At 40.6% G+C, this 22,711-nt stretch overlaps 2 protein-coding genes across 3 annotated transcripts in view; both read left to right on the top strand.

Moving 5' to 3' along the window:
- Nucleotides 1-22,711, top strand: part of SP140 (SP140 nuclear body protein) — a 131,350-nt gene that overhangs the window by 60,093 nt on the left and 48,546 nt on the right. The gene's annotated exons all lie outside the window — the stretch shown is intronic.
- SP140L (SP140 nuclear body protein like) overlaps nt 11,842-22,711 on the top strand; it is a 56,670-nt gene continuing 45,800 nt past the window's right edge. Inside the window, exon 1 of the mRNA XM_053663707.1 lies at nt 11,842-11,983. Within this exon, the coding sequence (XP_053519682.1) occupies nt 11,952-11,983 (32 nt within the window). The 5' untranslated portion in view covers nt 11,842-11,951. The remainder of the gene's footprint in view (nt 11,984-22,711) is intronic.

Below are 22,711 nucleotides of genomic sequence, written 5' to 3'. Positions count from 1 at the left end.
TGACCTTGACACAGGCTGTTGTGGGCTTTGTGATCTGAAGCCCCTGGGAGGCAGACACAAGCTGTCTTTATGTTCACCTTGGATTTCTGTTTGGTGTGATGGGAATTCACAGAAGGCAGACAGTGAACTATGCCAGTAATTCTCTCAATGATATTTTCCTCCACCAGATTAAAGAAATTTCTCAAAACCTCAAGGAACCCATGTGGTTGGACAAAATCAAGAAGAGACTGCTAGAGCAGGGTTACCCCCAAATAGAGGCGTTTGTGCAGGACATGCGCCTCATCTTTCAGAACCACAGGGCATCATACAAAGTAAGTGTCTGTCCTGTTTCAGTTTAATTTCCTTTCAATAGACTCACTCTGCCCTCATTTCCTGGTGCTGGGAAATTTTAGTTTCCCTCATCCTTTATAATGAGCCTGTACCAGCAGAAGTTCAGGAATTGAGTGACTTTTAAAACTCAGAAGCTAAGCCAGAATGCTAGCCCCATGAGAGCTCAATCTCCTCGGAAAAGGTGACAGGTGCCCATTGGGAACAATCATGTCTTCCCTGCTCCAAACCTCAGGAAAAGATTGTGCCTTAAAATCATGTTGTTGTCCTCATCTCTCCTCAAATGTACTCAGTCAGACCACTCAGAGATCCCAACCTGCAGAGTCCTTTGCAGTGAATGTCCATATAGTTAACAGTGGTCACCAGAGAGGAACAACATGACAATGTGCAGGGAAGGTCACTGGTTGTATTTAATATTGGATATTTGCAAATAATATGTATTACTGCTCTTCTGTTACTAAAATAAACAACCTGAGCCAATAAGGAAGATAAAAGGCTAAAGAAGAATAAAAAATAAATAAACAGCCCCAGAAGCTTCACAAAGCAATGAAAAAAAAATGAGTCCCCACGTGTGGTCATCATTTCCCACTTTTGCCTAGTTAACATGAATTAATTGTGCACTTGGACACAGAAGTTACTCTTAACCATGTGAGTTTTTTACCTTAACCTGGTTAACGTAACTTCAGTGTTTAAAGCAATGATTCTTGAATGTGGTGTTTCCAAACACTAGGATGAGTGCCATTACTTTTGTTGTATTTATCTTTTTTTTCCCCCAGTTCCATGACTTTGGCCTAATGGGCCTTAGACTGGAGGCGGAATTTGAGAAGATTTTCAAGGAAGTGTTTGCTATTCAGGAAACAAATGAGAGCAGTTCGGCGCTATAGTGGATGCTGCTGGTAGTTCGGAAAATCCTCTTTGGGGGCCTACTTCTCATTTCATGGCTGCTGTGGGGGTTGGCTGCCAGTGCTCCTCTGAGTGGCATGATTCATGCTCCCCACTGGGCTCAGGATGCACCTAGTCCCAGCTGTGGCCAGCTTCTTGCTTAGCTTTCTACCATGCTATCCTGCTTCCCTTACTGCTCCTTCTCCTGAGAGAATTATTTTTTATTTTTTATTTTATTTAGTTATTTTTCAAGTGCAGTTTTTTGTCTATTTTTCCCATCCCAGCCTTCCCCGGCCCATGCTCCCCACCTCCCTCCCATTTCCACCCCCCTTAGTTCTCGTCCCTGTGTCCTTCCTATTTGTTCCTCCAAATCCCTCCCCTTTTTTTCCCCTTAAATTCCCTTCCCTCTCCCCTCTGGTCACTGTCCCCTTGTTCTCTATTTCAGTCTCTTTGTTTTTTTCTGCTTGCTTGTTTGTTTTGTTGTTTAGCTTCCTGTTAAAGGTGAGATCATATGGTATTTGTCTTTCAACAACTGGCTTATTTCACTCAGCATAATGCTTTCCAGTTCCATCCATGTTGTTGCAAAGGGTAGTAGCTCCTTCTTTCTCTCTGCTGCATAGAATTCCATTGTGTATATGTACCACAATTTTTTGATCCATTCATTTACTGACGGGCACCTAGGTTGCTTCCAACTCTTGGCTATTGTAAATTGTGCTGCTATGAACATTGTGGTGCATAGGTTCTTTGAAATTGATGTTTTAGGATTCTTAGGATATAATCCTAGCAGTGGAATTGCTGGGTCAAAATGCAGGTTGATTTTTATTTTTCTGAGAAAATTTCATACTGTTTTCCATAATGGTTGTACCAGTCTGCAATCCCACCAACAGTGAACTAAGGACCCCTTTTCCCCACAGCCTCTCCAACATTTGTTGTTTGTTGCTTTGTTTATGATAGCCATTCTGACTGATGTAAAGTTGTATCTCATTGTGGTTTTAATTTGCATCTCTCTGATAGCTAACGATATTGAGCATCTCTTCATTTGTCTTTGAATCTTCTGTATGTCCTCCTTGGAGAAGTGTCTGTTCAAGTCCTTTTCCCATTTTTTAATTGGGTTGGTTGTCTTCTTAGAGTGGAGTCATCTAAGTTCTTTGTATATTTTGGAGATTAAACTTTTGTCTGAGGTATCATTGGCAAATATGTTTTCCCATACAGTTGGTTGTCTTTTTAATTTAATACTGTTTTCTTTAGCCATGCAGAAGCTTTTTATTTTGATGAGATCCCATTTGTTTATTCTTTCCTTTACATTCCTTGCTCTAGGGGACATATCAGTAAAAAAGTTGCTGCGTGAAATATCTGAGATTTTCCTGCCTATGTTCTCCTCTAGGACTTTAATGGTGTCACAGCTTATATTTAAGTCTTTTATCCACCTTGAATTCATTTTGGTATATGGTGTAAGTTGGTGCTCAAGTTTCATTTTTTTGCACATAGCTGTCCAGTTCTCCCAACACCATTTGTTGAAGAGGCTATCTTTACTCTATTTTATGTCACTGCCCCCTTTGTCAAATATTAATTGACTGTAGAGAGTTGGGTTTATTTCTGGGCTCTCTGTTCTGTTCCATTGGTCTATATGCCTGTTTTTATGCCAGTACCAGGCTGTTTTGATTACAGTGGCCTTGTAATACAGTTTGATATCAGGTATTGTGATCCCTCCTACTTTGTTCTTCTTTCTCAAAATAGCAGCTGCTATTCAGGGTCATTTATGGTTCCATATAAATTTTTGAAGTATTTGTTCTACATCTGTGAAATATGCCATTGGTACTTTAATAGGTATTGCATTGAATCTATGTATTGCTTTTGGGTAGTATGGACATTTTGATGATGTTAATTCTTCCAATCCATGAACAAGGTATATATTTCTATTTGTTTGTGTCTTCCTTGATTTCTTTCTTCAGGGCTGTGTAGTTTTCTGCATACAGGTTTTTTACCTCCTTAGTTAGGTTTATTCCCAGATATTTTATTTTTCTTTTTGCTATATCAAATGGAATTTTTCCTTGATTTCTGGTTCTGCTGATTCATTGTTGGTATATAAAAATGCCTTTGATTTCTGGATATTGACTTTGTAACCCGCTGTTTTGCCAAATTCATCAATTAGTTCAAGCAGTTTTTGGGTAGAGTCTATAGGATTTTTCAGGTACACTATCATGTCATCTGCAAACAGTGACAGTTTTGTTTCCTCCTTCCTATTTGGATGCCTTTTATTTCCTTTTCTTGCCTGATCACTGTGGCTAAAACTTCCATTACTATATTGAATAGAAGTGGTGAAAGTGGACACCTTTGTCTTGTTCCTGATCTTAGTGGAAAAGCTTTTAGTTTTTGCCCATTGAGTATGATGTTGGTTGTAGGTCTCTCATATATGGCCTTTATTATATTGAAGAATGCTTTCTCTATTCCCACTTTGCTGAGTGTTTTTTATCATAAATGGGTGTTGTACCTCATCAAAAGCTTGTTCTGCGTCTATTGATATGATCATGTTGTTTTTGTCTTTGCTTTTGTTTATGTGATGTATTACATTTATTGATTTTCAAATACTGAACCATCCTTGGATCCCTGGGCTGAATCCCACTTGGTCATGGTGTATGATCTTTTTGATATATTGTTGGATGAGATTTGCCAATATTTTGTTGAGGATTTTAGCATCTATGTTCATCAGTGATATTGACCTGAAGTTTTCTTTCTTTGTTGTGTCTCTATCTGGTTTTGGAATTAGGATGATGCTGGCTTCACAAAAAGAATTTGGGAGTTTTCCATCCTTCTGGATTTTTTGGAATAGTCTTTGGAGAATAGAGGTCAGCTCTTCCTTAAATGCTTTGTAGAATTCTCCTGTGCAACCATCTGGTCCAGGGCTTTTGTGTGATGGGAGTTTTTTGATTACTGCTGCAATTTCTTTTGCTGTTTTTGGTGTGTTTAGATTTTCTGCTTCTTTTTCACTGAGTTTTGGAAGATTGTATTTTTCTAGTAATGTGTCAATTTCCCCTAGGTTTTCAACTTTCTTGGCATACAGTTCTTCATAGTAATTTCTTACAATCCCTTCTATTTCTGTGGTATCAGTTGTAATCTCTCCTCTTTCATTTCTGATTGTGTTTATTTGTGTCCTCTCTCTTCTTTTCTTGATGAGCCTACTTAAAGGCTTGTCTATTTTGTTTATCTTCTCAAAGAACCAACTCCTGGATTCACTGATCCTTAGAATTGTGCTTTTAGTTTCTATGTCTTTAATTCTGCTCTAATCTTGGTTATTTCCTTCCTTCTGCTTGCTCTGGGCTGTCTTTGTTGTTGTTCCTCGAGTACTTGCAGGTGTAGGGTTAGGTTGTTTGTTTGAAATGTTTCTATCTTCTTTAGGTAGGCCTGTATTGCTATAAACTTCCCTCTCAGGACTGCCTTCACTGTGTCCCATAAGTTTTGGGTTGTTGTGAGTTTGTTTTCATTTGTTTCCAGAAATGTTCTGATTTCTTCCCTAATTTCATTCTTGACACATTCGTTGTTTAATAGCATACCATTTACTCTCCATGATTTTGGGTGCTTTGGGTTTTTTCCTTTGGGGTTGGTTTCCAATTTCAGTCCCTTGTGGTCAGAGAAGATGCTTGGTATGATTTCAGTTTTCTTGAATTTTTTGAGTCTCGTTTTGTGTCCTATCATGTGATCTATCTTTGAGAATGTTCCATGTGCATTTGAAAAGAATGTGTATTTAGCTTCTTTGGGATGAAGGGCTCTATATATATCAGTTAAGTTCTTTTCATCTAGGGTGTTGTTTAATGCCACAATATGTTGATATTTTGTTTGGAAGATCTGTCCATTTTTGATAGTGGGGTGTTAAAATCCCCTACTATAATTGTGTTGTTGTCAATATCTTTCTTGAAGTCCTCTAAGATTTTCTTGATATATTTGGGTGCCCCTATGTTTTGTGCATATATGTTTATGACATTAATGTCTTCTTGCTGGATTCTTCCCATGAGTATAATGAAGTGACCTTCTGGGTCTCTCTTTATGGCCCTTTTTTTGGAGTCTGTTTTGTCTGATATGAGAATTGCTACCCCAGCGTTCTTTTCTTGTTCGTTTGCTTGGAAAACTTGTTTCTAGCCTTTCACTTTTAGTCTGTGATGGTCTTTTGTCCTGAGGTGGGTCTCTTGTAGGCAGCATATGTGTGGGTCATGCTTTCTTATCCATTCAGCTATTCTGTGTCTTTTGATTGGAGCATTTAATCCATTTACATTTAAGGTTATTATTGATAGGTACTTATTCATTGCTATTTTTGTACCTGTGTTCATCTCTGTCTCCCTCTTTTCCTTTCTTTCCTTAAAGCAGTCCTTTTGGTATTTCTTATAGAGCTGGTTTGGTGGAGGCGTATTCTTTTAGACTTCTTTTGTCTTGGAAGCTCTTTATTTGGCCTTCTATCTTGATTGAGAGCTTTGGTGGGTAAAGTAGCCTTGGTTGTAGGCCTCTGGTTCTCATTTCTTGGAGTATTTCTTGCCATTCTCTTCTAGCTTGGAGTGTTTCCATTGAGAAGTCAGTAGCTAACTTTATTGGGGCTCCCTTGTATGTTACTTCTTTTTTCTCCCTTGCTGCCTTTAAGATTCTCTCTTTGTCTTGGAATTTTGCCATTTTGATGATGATGTGTCTTGAAGTGGGCCTCCTTGGGTTCCTCTTGAATGGGACTCTCTGTGATTCCTGGATTTGTGTGACTTTTTCTCTCATCAAATTAGGGAAATTTTCTCTCATTACTTGTTCAAATACGTTTTCTATCCCTTTTTGTTCTTCTTCTTCTCCTTCTGGTATTCCTATTATTTGGATATTATTACGTTTCATATTGTCTTGCATTTCTCTTAATCCCTCTTCATTTTTTCTGAGCCTCTTTTTATTTTCTTGCTCCTTCTGTGAGATGCTTTCTACTTTGTCCTCCAACTCACTAATCCTATCCTCCGCCTCATCTATCCTACTTTTGAAACTTTCTACTGTGTTCTTCAATTCGGAAATTGTATTCTTCATTTCCTCTTGTCCCTTGCTGATATTTTCTATTTCCTGTTTCATGTTGATGTAGTTTGCAGAGAGATCATTATAGTTCCCCTGTAGTTTCTGATAGCTGACTGTGAGCTTTTTGAACTTCGTAATAACTAGTGCTTTGAATTCACTATCTGATAGTTGATTAACCTCTATTTCATGTAACATTCTTTCTGAAGTTTCTGCTCTTTCTCTCATTTGGGGATTGTTTCTTTGTCTTCCCGTTGTTTGAGACTCTTCTTGTTAGTCTTAGCTTCTAAAATTGATCTGTTGTGATACCCTGGGTTTATGGTGTGAACTTCTGTGGTATGATACCTGTGAAGTTCAGTGGTGCAGATTCCTTCGAGTATCTTGATGTTCTCCATCTCTATTTACTCTCACACTGGTCCTTGCATTGGTCCCCGAGCTGGTCACCTACCACTGCTGAGTGTCCCGGCTCCGGTAGCTGACTCCTCCAGCGCCCAGGCCCATCACTATGGCAGCGGCACAGGGGCCGAGAATGTCCCAGATCCCTTAGCTGACTCCTCTGATCCCCAGGACTGTCACAGGGGCTTGGAGTGTCTGGCTCCTGTACCTGACTCCCTGGCTTCCAGGCCTGTTGTTATGGCAGCGGCACAGGGGCTGCATGTGTCCCAGCTCCTGTAGCTGACTCTGGTGCTGTCTGTTGTTTCAGTGTCGGTCACAATCTCTGGTCTTTTAATATCATAAGTGCTGGGTAACCGATGGTTTATTGTGCTGTTTCTCTATAGATCTGCCAGGATTTTCACCCACGAGTACAGGAACTAGAATCTGCTCCGTTCTACTCTGTCACCATCTTCCCAGCATTTTCTGCTCCTGAGAGAATTCTGAAAATAAATCATTTACTGAAAGGACTTTGTCTCAGACTCTTCTTCTAGGGAACACAAGATAATAGTCCTAGCAAACTGGCCTAAGATTGGTGAACATGTTTGGATCACTGCCTAGCCAGGCAGTGACAGGCAGAATATTGATAATTCCCGGATGCTGTAACAGTGTTATTGATAAAGTTCACCAGTAGGAAACTGGATGAGCAAAGGGGAAGAGGTTTTAGCTGGTACAATTCTCTGGCATTTACAAAGGGAGAAATAGTAGCTATAAGAACTGCGCATTTTGGTGGTACTTACTAAGCATGACAAATGTGCCATAAAGAGTACATGACAGGTTTAAATCTATAGTCACCACCTAAAGCAAAGAGATGCTCATGCCTGCAGCTGGAAGGCAGACAGTAAGAAAGTCTTGGAATAGGCCCTAATTTTAAGAAAGGTAGAATTTCAAGGAAGGCAGAATTCTAAGCTCAGTTGGCCCTCTTATTCCAAAGTCAAGGCCCTGATATAGAAGGAGTGAGCCCTGAAGCTCAGAATGGGCCTTCCTGGTCAAAAACGTCCTGAAATCCAGAAATAATGTTTAATCCAGCCACTTCATGATTCCATCAAGAGGACACATAAAGCTAACCATCATAATCACAGTGTGTTAATTGGGCCTGATGAGCAGAAAGTGTTTCTTGTCAAGTCACACAAGTACCAGATTCTGAGAGATAAGCTACCCAAGATTCAGAGGTATGTCATATGTATGTTTTTAGTGGTTCCATATTCTGGAGCATATCAGGATATCCCCTCCAAGCTCCAACCTGTTGTATCTTGCATATCCTACCACTAAGAAGTACAATGCTTGGTAGGCCTCACCAGGTAAAAGGAATAACCATGATCAACAGTTTTTTTCTGACAATTATTTTAGGCTTTGGATTGTGTGTGTTGGGGTTTTTATGTTAATAATCATAATAAAGTATGTTCTCATCAATGTTTTTCTCACATGGCATAATTATCTGTCAACAAATGTAGTGATATATATATATCTTCATCACTGCTTTTAGTTTTCCTTAAGCCTCGATTGCAGTTGGCTCTTGTTGGTGGTGTTTGGTGTTGTGACCAATGCTAATCTGGATGAAGAGGCAGCAGAGGCAGGCATGTTGGTGGCTCCTCTGTATGCTGATGGTGTGTCCCTGGGCAAGTTACTTACCCTCCCATGCACCTGTGGGACCTTCCAATGTAGATACTATTAGTGCATAGCTCAGTGGGTCATTGGGAGGATAAATGAGTTAATGTTTGCCATGCACTGAGAAAGTGCCTGACCCTGAGAGCAATGAGTGAAGAAACTAAGACAGAATAGAAACACCAAGTATTGGTTAGGGCATTTGCCAGCAACACCAATGTTGTCTGGGTGAGACAAAAGGGGACCTCACTGATGAAATGTGCCATGGCTCACAGAAAGGACAAGAAGGTTGGGTGCTGAGCCTACAGCTGCCCAAGAATGAGGGCGAGAACGAGAGCAGCCCCTGGAATTTGAGCACCAGACACATCTGAGCCATCTTGTTAAAGACTGCTGCAGAATTATGTTTTCTGTCTATCCTTTCAATTCTGTAATGAATTGCTCTCAGAGTCTATCTCCCCATAGAGAGTCCAACTGCCCAGGCTGGCTGAGTGCCATCTTTTTTTAAAATTTAAAAAATTTTTTATTTATTTTTTTTCTCATTTTTTATTTAGTTATTTTTCCAACATCTTTAGCAATAGTCCCTCTAGTTGTGTACACAATGATAAAAAGTTGTCCCCTGAATGAAAACCAGGTGCTGATAGGGAAGGGGAGGAGGCTGGGTGACCAAGGAAAACATGACTAACTGACAGAACCCACCCAGAGGACCAAAGAAGTGGGTCCTACTATCTTGCAGGAGGAATGGGACAATCCTGGTCAGTCAGCTGGGCCACAGAGCCTGGGCCTTTTTTAATGGAGCAGGTTGACTGTGGTCCCATTGCCCTGTGCTGTGGAGATAAAGGCTGAAGTGGTCATCCTGCTAGAAGGGAGAGTGTCCGCCCCAAAACACTGGATAGTCAAGAACAAGGAAGGCCACTAAACCTGTCATTCCTTAAGTGCTGTTTACCTGGACTCAGATACTAGCTGTTTCCTATGATGCTGGGAGCTCAGCTGTGGTCTTACCTGGGCGGGGTGGGGGGTGGAGGGTGGAGCGGGGCAGTGTGGCTGCAGGAGGACCTGGAGCTCCTGAGGTTCTGGTCTCTTGGTAACCACCCATCACCCGAACCTCCCAGAGAGGCTCCTCTGGGCATCACCTCATACCTTGCTCTGCTTTGCTAGAGAGAAGAGCCTCTCTCTGAGAGGAGTGGAGGGGACAGGGATTCTCCCATTTTTTCTGTGTAAACTGGGTGGGAAGACGTCTCTGTGAACATAATATTGAGAGAACAGCTGGCTGAGGATTATGGAAGGTGAACAAGGGCAGCCCAATTTGAAGGGAAGTCAAATCTCACAAGCAGGTAGCATCAGATATTTCCAGTTTATTATCACCTGGCTTGGAGAGCAGCCACAAGCTTGCATGAGGTGGTTAAATTTTGGTAAGAAAGTCCACTTTCTTCTTTAGTCAGCTGAGCCAGGGAAGAAACCCAGGACACCCAGGCTTTCTGGGGAGAGAAGGGAAATTCCAAGAAGAAAATCACAGGAAGAACCTCAGATTCTGTGTATAAACTTTCCCCAAGTCTCTTCAACCTGAGTTCCAAAGCAACTGACAGGGAAAATGTGTTGTAGGGAGGGGCTTAAAAATACCAGTTTTCTTCCTGGTAAAAGCTGGATCAGGGACATGGCATGATGCCAAAGAAGGATCCCTAAATCGGAATTGGATTTATTCACACAGCTTCCAAAGACTCAAATCAACCATGCACACACAGAATCCCTCTGAGGCCACTGTTCCTGTGCACTTGAGCTTGGAGGAGCACAAAGCCCAGGCCTCTCCACAGGATGAGCCCAGGGATACCCACTAGGGGAGCAGACTCACCTTTCACAGAACTCCCAGCCTGAGAGTGTCCCAAGAAAGAAGGGAGGGCAGGGGGACCAGGAGTACTGCTAATTTGATGGGCCACCTCCTAGAATGGGACATTGAGGCAGGGCTGAGTGTTCCCACTTAGGCCCAGGTGCCCCTCCCTCTCCATGCCTGCATCCACAGAGGTGCCTTTGGTCTCCATCCTCAGCTCAGTGGCTGCTGTTGCTGCTGCTTTCTTCCTCCTGCCTGTGAATTCTCAGGTCTGGATTCCTTTCCTCATCTCAGGGACAAACCTCTGTCCCCACAGGGTCTCCCAGGCTGGAGACTAATCCCATAACTGATATCTGCTCCTGGTGAAGCTAAGGAAGCCCATCCCTTCTCTGTGTCCTCAGCCCCATGTCCCTCCTCAATCATTGTCTCTCCTCTGCAGGTTTCCAGGCTGTGTAGCTCAGGTAAATTCCCTGAAAACAGGAATGGTCCCTGTTGTCAATACTCCTTGCCACCAGGGAAAATGCCCAGGCACTGCCTTCTTCCCTTCACATCAGTCCAGCAGGAGTGTTAGGGGGTCTACCTTCTGAACATGGTCCTATCTGGGTCCTAATCCAGGTGCATCTGATCTTGTTTTCTGGATCACAGATCTGGTTTCTGCACAGAGCTCTCCTGATCCCACAGAAACCACTGCTGTTCACTGAGTGGGGTGCCTGCTCAGCTTTCTCTGGCTCCAGGAAACACTCTTCTTCCCTTCAGTTGGGGCAGCCCCTGTGTGGGAGTGCCCACCTAGGAGGTGGGCTGCTGTGGGTTTCCCACCCAGTCGACTGATATCTGCCTCTCATTCACGTGGTGATTTGGTGACTCTAAGCAGACTCAGGGAAAAGCTGGCATATTTATGCCAATACCCAGCACAGTAGGGGCTTAGTCTGCCTACTGCTCAGGGGGACTGAGGGGAGGGGGAACACTGGAAAGGCAGGAGTCATCTGTGTCAGACTGTGTCTGGGCCATGAGTCCCTTGGAGGTGGGAGCACAGGATAGCCATGTCCTTTAGAGGCTCAGCTTACCAGTCTGGAGGGTGAGGGAGATGCCTGTTTGTGTAGCACCTGGGACACACTGAGACCCTGCCTGCTGGTAGAGGTCCTCCTCTGTGTCCTGGAATCTGTCCCAATGTAATCAATATTCACTCCTTTGTGGGGAAGAAAGAATATACATGGAGAGAGGGTGGAACTTCCCTTGTATCTTACATATAATTAGGCCAAAACCCTTAGTCCCATCTGGGGGAAGTCAGACTCAGGAATCAAATGTGGAACCCATTGCTCTGAGGATGGTGCTTCTCCAGCCCTGTGTCCAAATGGTGGGACCAGCTCAGTTGGCACCAAGCTCTCTACTGGCCTGAGTAAAGATCTGAAGTTTCTGCCTTTCCCTCTCTCCCTAGAGCCCTCTCCACATGGACAGGGGGCAGCATGGGTTCATTCCCTCCCCATGTAAGCTCTGTACCCTTTAGGAGGTTGGGGCAGCTGGGGACAGTGGGTCCACAGGTTGTTTTTGGTGTCTTTGACAAACGAGTGGACCCCTGGGAGCTGATCCTCCTCCCCTGGAGGTCCTTCTCCTCTGACCTGCCAAGTCCTGACTGCCCCTCCTTTTCCTCACATGTCCTGATGGCTGTGAGCCACAGGGAGGCGCAGGAGGAGGGAGACGTTGGACGACACTGAGAAAGTTACTTTCACTTTTGTTTTTCTATTTTGGGTGGAGCTCTCTCTGGGTGAATTCACACTTTTCCGGGGCAGGTCTGGACAGCCACACTGCGATCAGACTGGGGATTCCAGACGGATGAGGCCCAGGCAGGACCTGGGGCAGGACAATGACCAGTGTGGGCAGCAACCTCAGCACCAGGTCAGTCTCTCCCTTCCTTGAACTTCCTCTCTGGCTGTGCTGCTGCTTTAGTGCCTGTCATTAGACACTCAGCGAAACCTTGACCTTAGTCCTGCTTTACACATACACTCGCATGCAGTGTAGGGAAATGCAGGAATATGTGGTAAGGAAATCGGATCTTTAAACTGCAGAGGGACGGCCGCTGGTGTGAGAGCAGCTGCCACAGCCCACGGGACTCTTGTGTTACACCTACCGCTTTGCTGTGGAGCCATCGGGACTCGGCTTTGCTTCCTGGTGCTTTGAGAAAGGGATTTGTTATTTTCTCATGACCTCATTTTCCTCAGGCCTCCTCGTGGTTATTCTAAATAAGATAGCTTAAAAATTATAAAATTCAGGGTATCCACTGGACTTATCTTCAATCACCACTGGTAAGTGCGATCACGTACCTGACACGTGAATGGGCCTCTAGAAGGAAAAGGCTAAAAACCCATTTTTTTTCCTCTAGTAATAGGTTCAGAAACAACACTTCTTAATACATTTAATTAAAAGCTTTTAATAGAAAAGATATGCATTATAAATTTCAAATGACATGGATGTATGTAAAGGGAAAATGTTCTCTTCACTGCCCACCCCCTGCAGCTCCCAATCCTGGTCCCGTTAGGGTTGTGGACACAGCCTTCCATAACTTTTTCTGGACATGTACACATATAATTTACTTTCCTAAATACATAATTTTGTCTTGCTTTTTAATAAATGGTATAGCGTTGCATATGCCATTCCGTATTTTACATTTTCACTTATTTTAATATTAAATATCTTAGAGATCTTTTAACTCTCATAAACCTATAAATCCTCCTTATTGTTCTGATCAGATAGACACTGTTCCAAGGGTGCGCTGTGCCATATTTTCTAAGCAATTTCCCCCTCCATTGACTGACATTTAGTTGTTTTTCAGTTGTTCTCTTTTATCAAGAAGCTGTGTAAACAGCAACTATATCTATAATTTGCATATATATATGCCTCTGGCTTGTGCCAAACACCAAAAGTTGGAGTGTTTGAAACTAGGGGTGTAACATTTACTTTTTATAGATCCTGCCAATTTGCCTGTCAGTGTCGCTGAACCAATACATCCTCACACAGAACAAGTGAGATGTGCCATCTCCCCACACCCAAACCCTGCAGAGGTGGTGGGTAAAAAGTCACATCTTGTTTTAAGTCGCACTTTCCTGATTACATGGGGGTTGAATGTTTTTCCTGTGTATTGGCCATTAAAATGAAATGCTTGCTCATTTGTTGCCAATGTTATTCAGTTGACGTTGAAGTAATATCTACTATGTTTGTAAGGATTCCTTATTCATTGTATTTCTTCTTTTTTTTTTTCTTCTTCTGCCCTCTCTGGTTTTAATAACATTTTATTAGGATGGTTTTGTTAGCATGTTAATTCTACTCTTGAATTTAATTTATCAAAAACATTTTCTCAACACAAGATTATCATTTGACAGTTTTTGAGGTCTGATCTACCAAGTGAATCCCACAGGGCTAAACTGAGGAATTGTCTGGGTTGAATTCTTTCAGGAGGCTTATAGGGGAGACTCTTTTCTGTTGCCTTTTCTAGTTTTTAGAAGCCACCAGCATTCATGGCTCATGGACCCTTCCTCTACCTTCAAAGCCAGCAACATAGCGTCTTGAAATCTATTCCTGACTTTGACTTTTCTGCCTCCCTCTTCAACTTATGAAGTGCCTGTAATTACACGGGGCTCACTTAGATCATTCACAATTATTAATTTCCCCTTAATAAGATCCTTAATTTTTTCTTTTCTTATTGAAGTGTAATTGACACATAACATTATGCTAATTTTGGGTGTTACAAAACATAATAATTCAATATCTGTTTATATTGCAAAATGATCAACACAGTAAGTCAATATCCATCACCACACAGTTACACAATTTTTTTTTTGTGGGCAGAACCTATAAGATTTATTCTCTTCACAACTTTCAAATAGGCAGTTCAGTATCATTATCTATAGTTTCTATGCTGTCATGTCATTACCATGACTTACATCTTTTATAACTGGAAGTGTGCACCTTTTTCCCCAACCTTACCAATTTTTTTCCACTCCCAACCCTGTACTTCTGGCAACCACAAATCTGCTCTCTGTATCTATGTGCTTCATTTTTGTTTGTTACTTTTTGTTTTGGATTGCACACATAGTGAGACCACATGCATTTTTCTCTTCTGTCTGACTTACCATAATTTCACTTACCATAATGTTCTTGAAGTTTTTTCATGTTGTTGCGAATGACCAAGTAGTTATTATTTTTTACAGCTGAATAATATTTTATGGTATACATATACCACATTTTCTTTGTCTATGCACCCATGAATGAACACTTGATTTGTTTCCATATCTTGGCTGTTTAAAATAATGCTACAGTGAACATAGGGGTGCACATATCTTTTCAAGGTAATATTTCCATTTTCTTCAAAAAATACCCAGAAGTGGAATTTCTAGATCACATGGTAGTTCTATTTTTAATTTTTGGAGGAAGCTTTATATTATTTTTCATAGTCTCTGCACCAATTTACATTTCCTCTGACAACACCACAATTCTGTTTTCTCCACATACTCATCTAGACTTGTTATTTCTTGCCTGTGTGAGGTGCACTTCTTTTAAAATGTTTTTAGTAGCTGTCTGGAGTTCACACCACACAATTTATGCCACTTCACCTATAGTGCGGGTACCTTATAACAAACAGAATATTACCAAATTCTTGCTTCCATTCCTTATGACATTGCTGTTGTTTCTTGCACTTACCTATATGCTATCATTACCACCAGTGTCTGTCTGAGATGTCTGGGTTTTCTGTCTGCTACTGCTCTGCCTTCTCGACTTTCTCTTTAATGTCTCCAGGATTGGAGTCATTGCCTTCTGACTTTCACATCTTTCCCACTACTGGGTTACTTTTCTGTGTTTCTGTAATCCACCTATTGTATTTTTCTAAAAACAAGAGTGTGTCGCACACATTCCACATTAAATAAATATATAAGCAAGAGTCATACTTGTAGAGAATTTTTTGCAAGGTATTCATGTATAAAACAAATTTGATGCAACATAATAATGTATGATGCAGAGAAAGAAAATCATAATATAATATATGATTTTAAAAATCCTTGTAACATATGGGTAGGTTATAGTTTTCAATAGAGGAAATTATGTGCTTAGAGAGCATTTAGGGAAGCACACACACAAGGTTATTAAAATGGATTATGTCAGAGACCTGAGGACAGCAAAACACATGAGAAAGAAGAAGAGATGTGGTTGAAAATAAGCAAAAACATAAAAATAAAAATAGCAACTGCATAAACATTAAGAACACATATAAAATTGCATTTCAAAAATTTGTGTATGTGTATTAGCATGCATATAAAGAAAATTTTAAAATGTTCAGAAAAAAATACCCAAAATGTAGGTTTGCAAAATAAAATTTCTCAGTCCCACATGTCATGATTCACTCTGAGGATTCAAAGGCTGGCTCTACAAACTCTGTTTCCAAACAGATCTCTCTAGCTGTTTTTGCCATCATTATCCCATAGGAGACCAGTTTCTAATTTTTTTGAAACTTCTCAAATATTTCTCTTTGACCCTTTTTTTAAAAAAAGGATTTTATTTATTTATCTTTAGAGGGGAAGGGAAGGAGAGAGGGAGAGAAACATCAATGTATGGTTGCCTCTTGTGTGTCCCTTGCTGGGAACTGGCCTGCAACCCAGGCATGTGCCCTGACTGGGAATCGACCCATGATCCTTTGGTTCACAGGCCTGTGCTCAATCCACTGAGCTACACCAGCCAGGGCTCTCTTTGTTCTTCAGGTGTTGTCATTTCAGAAATGATGTGCTTTGGCTTAGTTCTTAAAATTTTTCTTTCTGAACATCCACTGTGCCCTTTAAAAAAATCATGCCGTTCTACTCTGGTATCTCCTTAAATAATTCCCTTGATGTGCTCCTCTGCAGTTTTCTCACACAGGTTTCTTGAGTCAGAGTAGGTAGCTCTTATACCACCTACATGAATCCTAATCCTCTCATACTTTTCCTCAAATTTACTCCCCCCCCTTTTAACTAGTATATTTATACTCTAGGAAATCTTGGCTGTTTTACAACCATTTTAGTACATTTAAGGAAATACTTAAAAATTGATTAAAAAATACCTAACCACTACCTTCTTCTCAGTTATGTCCCCCATCCCTGCATCCTGTAGCACAACATGTATTCTCAAAACTCTAAAAATATTAGAGTTTTAAAAATCTTTCTCTTGCTTACAACAATATCATTGTTTCTCCTGGGGTAACTTCTTTCTCTTTTTAATGTTATGCTTTCTTTAATTTATTGCAGAATTTCCTCAAATTAGTGTTCATCTCCAGTTAAACTCTAGTTAAGTACCAACTTAAGAGAGGGTCTAAAAATCAATCAATATGAATTGAATATTAAAGAGAATAAAGATGAAAAACCATGTAAATAGCTCAGTAGATGCATTTGATAATATTTAATAATAAAACTCTCAGCAAACTAGGGAGAAACAGAAACTTCTTGTCATATGTATATATGTACAAAAATGTACAGCATATGTCATACTTAATAGTGATACTGAATGCTTTTTCTCTGAGATTGAAAACAAGACAAGCAAGGTTACTCTTACTACTTCTCCTCAACATTATATTTAAACTCCTAACCACTGTATGAGAAGAAAAAGAAATAATTGCTGGAAAGGAGTAAGAAAGAGTTTTATCTGGCAAAGACGTGAATATTTTCTATGAAATCCAAAAAGAATCTATGATATTTTATTAGAACTAGTAAGATAATTTAGGAAAGTTTTGTATACACGGTTAATGCTTTTCAAAACCAATTCTAATTACAAATGATAGAACAAGCAATTTAAAAAACAATACCATTTTAAGCAGGAAAAACATAACTAGTGGCAGTTTTCATAACAATGTGCATGACTTCTATACTGAAAACTATAAACACTGATAGGTAAAATGAAAGAAAACTGAGTAAATGGAGAACTGTACAATGTTAAAGGATTGGAAAGTCAGTACATCAGTACTACTAACATATCAGTTCTCATCAGCTAAATGTATACCCAATAAACATTCCCAAAACTTAGAAATTGACAAATGGATTATAAAAGATACGTGGGAAGCCTAGGACCTAGAAAACCCAAGAGAATATTTCTCTAATTTTTTGAAATATATTTTATTGATTATTCTATTACCATCGTCCCATTTTTTCCTTCATTTTATTCCAGTCCACGCTGTACCCCCCTCCCACCATCATTCCGCCACCTTGGTTCAGGTCATACATGTAAGTTCTTTGGCTTCTCCATTTTCCATACTATTCTTAACCTCCCCCTGTCTATTTTGCACCTAGCATTTATGCTTCTTATTCCCTGTGCCTGTTCCCCATTCTCTCCCATCTACCTCCCCATTGATAACCCTCCATGTGATCTCTATTTCTGTGAATCTGTGTCTGTACTAGTTGTTTGCTTAGTTTTTGTTTTTTTAGATTTGGTTGTTGATAGTTATGTTTGTTGTCACTTTACTGTTCATATTTTTTATCATCTTCCTTTTTCTTAGATAAGTCCCTTTAACGTTTCATGTGATAAGGGCTTGGTAATAATGAACTTCTTGAAATTTACTTTTTCTGGGAAGCATTTCATCTGCCCTTCCATTCTAAATGAGAGCTTTGCTGGATAGAAAAATCTTGCCTTTCATGGTCCTTGACTTTCATGACTTGGAATACTTCTTTCCAGCCCCTTCTTGCCTGTAACATTTCTTTTGAGAAATAAGCAAATAGTCTAATGGAAACTCCTTTGTAGGTAACTATCTCCTTTTCTCTTGCTGCTTTTAAAGTTTTCTCCTCTTTAATCTTGGCTAATGTAATTATGATGTGCTTTGGTGTGTTCCTCCTTCGGTCCCACTTCTTTGGGACTTTCTGAGCTTCCTGGACTTCCTGAAAGTCTATTTCCTTTACTAGACTGGGGAATTTCTCCTTCCTTATGTTTTCAAATAAGTTTTCAATTTCTTGCTCTTCCTCTTCTTCTTCTGGCACCCCTATGATTCAGATGTTCAAACATTTAAAGTCACTCCAGAGGTTTCTAAGACTCTCCTCATTATTTTGAATTCTTTTTTTTTTTCCATTCTGCTCTGGGTGCATGTATATTACTTCCTTCTGGTCCAAACTATTGCTTTGTGTCCCAGTTTCCCACCCTTCACTGTTGGTTCCCTGTACAATTTCCTTTGTTTCACTTTTCATAGCCTTCGCTTTTCCCCCTATTATGTGACCATACTCAACCATTTCTGTGAACATCCTGATTTCCAGTGTTTGAACTGTGTGTCTGATAGGTTGGCTATCTCTTCGCTTAGTTGTATTTTTTTAAGCTTTGATTTGTTCTTTCATTCGTGTAATATATTTTTGTCTCAGCATACCTGTTACTTAGTAAGGGGTGGAGCTTTAGGTATTTGCCAGGGCAGGGCAACAACCCACATTGCTGCATTGTACAACTGTATATGGAAATCTTTGACTGAAAATACCTGTGGGGGCCCTGGCTGGTGTAGCTCAGTGGTTTGAGTATGGGACTGTGAACCAAAGGGTCACTGGTTTGATTTCCAGTCAGGACACATGCCTGGACAGTAGGCCAGGTCCCCGGTAGGGAATGCATGAGAGGCAACCACACATCGATGTTTCTTTCTCTGTCTTTCTCCCTCCCTTCCCTTCTGTCTAAAATAAATAAACTAAAATCTTTAAAAAACCTGTGGTGTTGAGGCTGAAGGAGAAATACCCAGCCTCACAAGAGAGTTTGTTGGAGAGACCCTAGAACACACACAAGGCCACCCCCTGGGAATCAGCACCAGAAGGGCCCAGTTTGCTCATGCAGAGCAGAGGTAGTGACCGAAAGCAGCCGAGAGCTGAGCAAGTGGCAGTTTCCTTTCTGACCCATCCCCCACAGACTGTGTCCTTAATTGTTTTTAAGTATCTTTATAAGTGTTAGTATTCAAGCCAATATGCTATCAGCATAAGAATAAACAGAGATCAATGATATAGAATATAAAATTGACAAATATATTAATGTTTATATTGTAAATTGTTTTCTAAATATTTTCATAAATTGGGTAGGCAAAGATTTCTTAGGATAGTATACTATATTCATTAACCACAAAAGATAATACCTGATGGATTATACTTCATGAAAATTAACATTTTCTCCTTATTAAAAGATATGGACAACAAAATTAAATGCAAGCCACAGGTTGGAAGAAAATGTTAACAGTATATACATCAGTGAAAACACTTATATTTATAATATATAACAAACTCCTACACATCAGTAAATAAACGATAACCCAATATTATATATAGGCAATGGTTGAATGGGAACTTCAAAAAAATATATTGCCAGTGAATTTCCAATCATATGAAAATGCACAAATGTAATTAGTCATTAAAAATACAAATTAATATTAAATCACATGGACTAGCATGGATTAATTAGAAAGGCTGCTTCTGGACTGTGGATAAGATGGAGACATAGGTGGAAACACTTTGCTTCCTCGCACAACCAAATCTAAAAACAACAAAGTTTTAACAACAATGAACGCAATCAAACTATAGAAAATCGAACAATACAGAGTCCAGAAACAATGAACCGCTCAGCTAAACTGGTGAGAGGGGCAAAGCCAGCAGTGGAGCGAGTTGGGCAACAAGACTGGTACAACCATTATGGAAAACAGTATGGAATTTTCTCAGAAAAATAAAAATTGACCTGCCTTTTGACCCAGCAATTCCACTGCTAGGATTATATCCTAAGAATCCTAAAACATCAATTTCAAAGAACCTATGCACCACAATGTTCATAGCAGCACAATTTACAATAGCCAAGAGTTGGAAGCCCATCAGTAAATGAATGGATCAAAAAATTGTGGTACATATACACAATGGACTTCTATGCAGCAGAGAAAAAGAAGGAACTACTACCCTTTGCAACAACATGGATGGAACTGGAAAGCATTATGCTGAGTGAAATAGGCCAGACAAATACCATATGATCTCACCTTTAACAGGAAGCTAAACAACAAAACAAACAAGCAAGCAGACAAAAAAACAAAGAGACTGAAATAGAGAACAAGGGGACAATGACCAGAGGGGAGAGGGAAGGGAATTTAAGGGGAAAAAGGGGAAGGGATTTGGAGGAACAAATAGGAAGGACACAGGGACAAGAACTAAGGGGGGTGGAAATGGGAGGGAGGTGGGGAGCACGGGGCAGGGGAGGCTGGGATGGGAGAAATAGACAAAAAACTGTACTTGAAAAATAACTAAATAAAATAAAATAAAACACACGCACAAAAATAAAACAAGATTCTAAATATAAAAAAAAAAGATCCCCCAACTTAGGCAGCACGCAGGCAGCTGAGGGCATGGATCCCAGGTGTGGGGTAGCTATGGGCAGTCTTAGGGAAGGAACGGTGTGGCTGGCTGTCTGCGGTCGCCCATTTGCATGCAGATAAACCAGTGAAGACACAGTATTGAGACAGACTGCGCAGGCCCTGGCGCAGGGCGGTGGGCTTGCACATTTGCGCTCAGATAAACAGGCGGGAGCGAGGGGTGAGGTGGACAGGGTGAGCAGAGAGGACCACCATTGCTCCCTCTCTGACCCTGCCCCCACATGCAGGGTCACAAAACAGCGACCTGGGCGGCCCTGCCTTGGTGAACACCTTAGGAGTCTCTCCTCCTACGTAACAGGTACAAACAGATCAAAACATGGCTCAAGAACAACTCAGAGCCCCAGAGCCCATAAATCTAAGCAATGAAGAAATAGCCAAACTTTCAGATGCACAGTTCAAAACACTGGTGATCAGGATGCTCACAGAACTGGTTGATTTTAGTCATAAATTAGAGGAACATATGAAGGCTAAACTAATTGAAATGAATGGAAATGCACAGGAAACCAATAGTGATGGAAAAAAAAACTGGGACTCAAATCAAGGGAGCAGACCAGAAGGAAGGAAAAAATGACCAAACAGAAAAATATGAAGAAACAAGAATTCAAAAAAATGCAGAGGCTTAGGAACCTCCAGGACATCTTTAAACACTCCAACATCCAAATTATAGGGGTACCAGAAGGGGAAGAGGAACAGTCACAAGTGGAAAGCTTGTTTGAACAAATAATAAAGGAGAACGTCCCCATTCTGGCAAAGAAAATAGATTTCCAGGAAATTCAGGAAGCTCAGAGAGTCCCAAAGAAGTTGGACCCAAGAAGGAACACACCAAGGCACATCATAATTATATTAGCCAAGATTAAAATGAAGGACAGAATCCTAGAAGCAGCAAGAGATAAGGGGACAGTCACCTACAAAGGAGTTCCCATCAGACTGTCAGCTGATTTCTCCAAAGAGACCTTACAGGCAAGAAGGGGCTGGAAAGAAGTATTCCAAGTCATGAAAGGCAAGGACCTACCGCCAAGATTTTTCTATGCAGCAAAGCTCTCATTTAGAATGGAAGGACAGATAAAGTGCTTCTCAGATAAGGTCAAGTTCAACGAATTCATCATCACCAAGTCCTTGTTATAGGAAATGTTTTTTTAGAGATATCAGTAGGCTTTTTTATTGTGATAAACTTTTAGAATATAGTTTATTGATTATGCTATTACAGTTGTTCCATTCCCCCCTTCATTCCCCTCCACCCTGCACACCCTCTCCCACCCACATTTCACTTCTTTAGTTCATGTCCATGTGTCATACTTATAAGTTCTTTAGCTTCTACATTTCCCATACTACTCTTACCCTCCCCTGGTCTATTTACTACCTACCATCTATGCTACTTATTCTCTGTACCTTTTCCCCCTCTCTCCTCCTTCCACTCCCCTGTTGCTAACCCTCCATATGATCTCCATTTCTGTGGTTCTGTTCCTGTTCTAGTTGTTTTCTTAGGTTGTTTTTGTTTTTGTTTCAGGTGTGGTTGTTAATAATTGTGAGTTTGCTGTCATTTTACTGTACATGTTTTTTATCTTCTTTTTCTTAGATAAGTTCCTTTAAGATTTCATATAATAAGGGCTTAGTGATAGTGAATTTCTTTAACTTGTCCTTATCTGAGAAGCACTTTATTTGTCTTTCCATTTTAAATGAAAGCTTTACTGGATAGAGCAATCTTAGAGGTAGGTCCTTGCCTTTCCTGACTTGGAATACTTCTTTCCAGCCCCTTCTTGCCTGTAAGGTTTCTTTTGAGAAATCAGCTGATATTCTTATGGGAACTCCTTTGTAGGTAGCTATCTCCTTTTATTTTGCTGCTTTTAAGGTTCTGTCCTCTTCAATCTTGGCTAATGTAATTATGATGTGCCTTGGTGTGTTCCTCCTTGGATCCACCTTTTCTGGGACTCTCTGAGCTTCCTGGACTTCCTAGAAGTCTATTTTCTTTGCCAGAATGGGGAAGTTCTTCTCTATTATTTGTTCAGATGAACTTGCCACCCTTTTCTCTTCCTCTTCCCCTTCTGGCACCCTTATAATTTGGATGTTGTAATATTTAAAGATATCCTGGAGGTTCCCAAGCCTTTTCTCTCTTTATTTAAAGATTTTATTTATCTTTAGAGGGGAAGGAAAGAGGGAGAGAAACATCAATGTACAGTTGCCTCTAGTGTGTCCCCTGCTGGGAACTGGCCTGCAGGGAACTGGTCTGCAAACCAGGCATGTGTCCTGACTGG

This window comes from Artibeus jamaicensis, unplaced genomic scaffold, assembly GCF_021234435.1.
Source record: "Artibeus jamaicensis isolate MK-2021 breed Jamaican fruit bat unplaced genomic scaffold, CSHL_Jam_final contig_1015, whole genome shotgun sequence".
NCBI lineage: Eukaryota > Metazoa > Chordata > Mammalia > Chiroptera > Phyllostomidae > Artibeus > Artibeus jamaicensis.
Note: the sequence above shows the minus strand (reverse complement) of the source record. Positions and strands in the feature narration are given on the sequence as shown.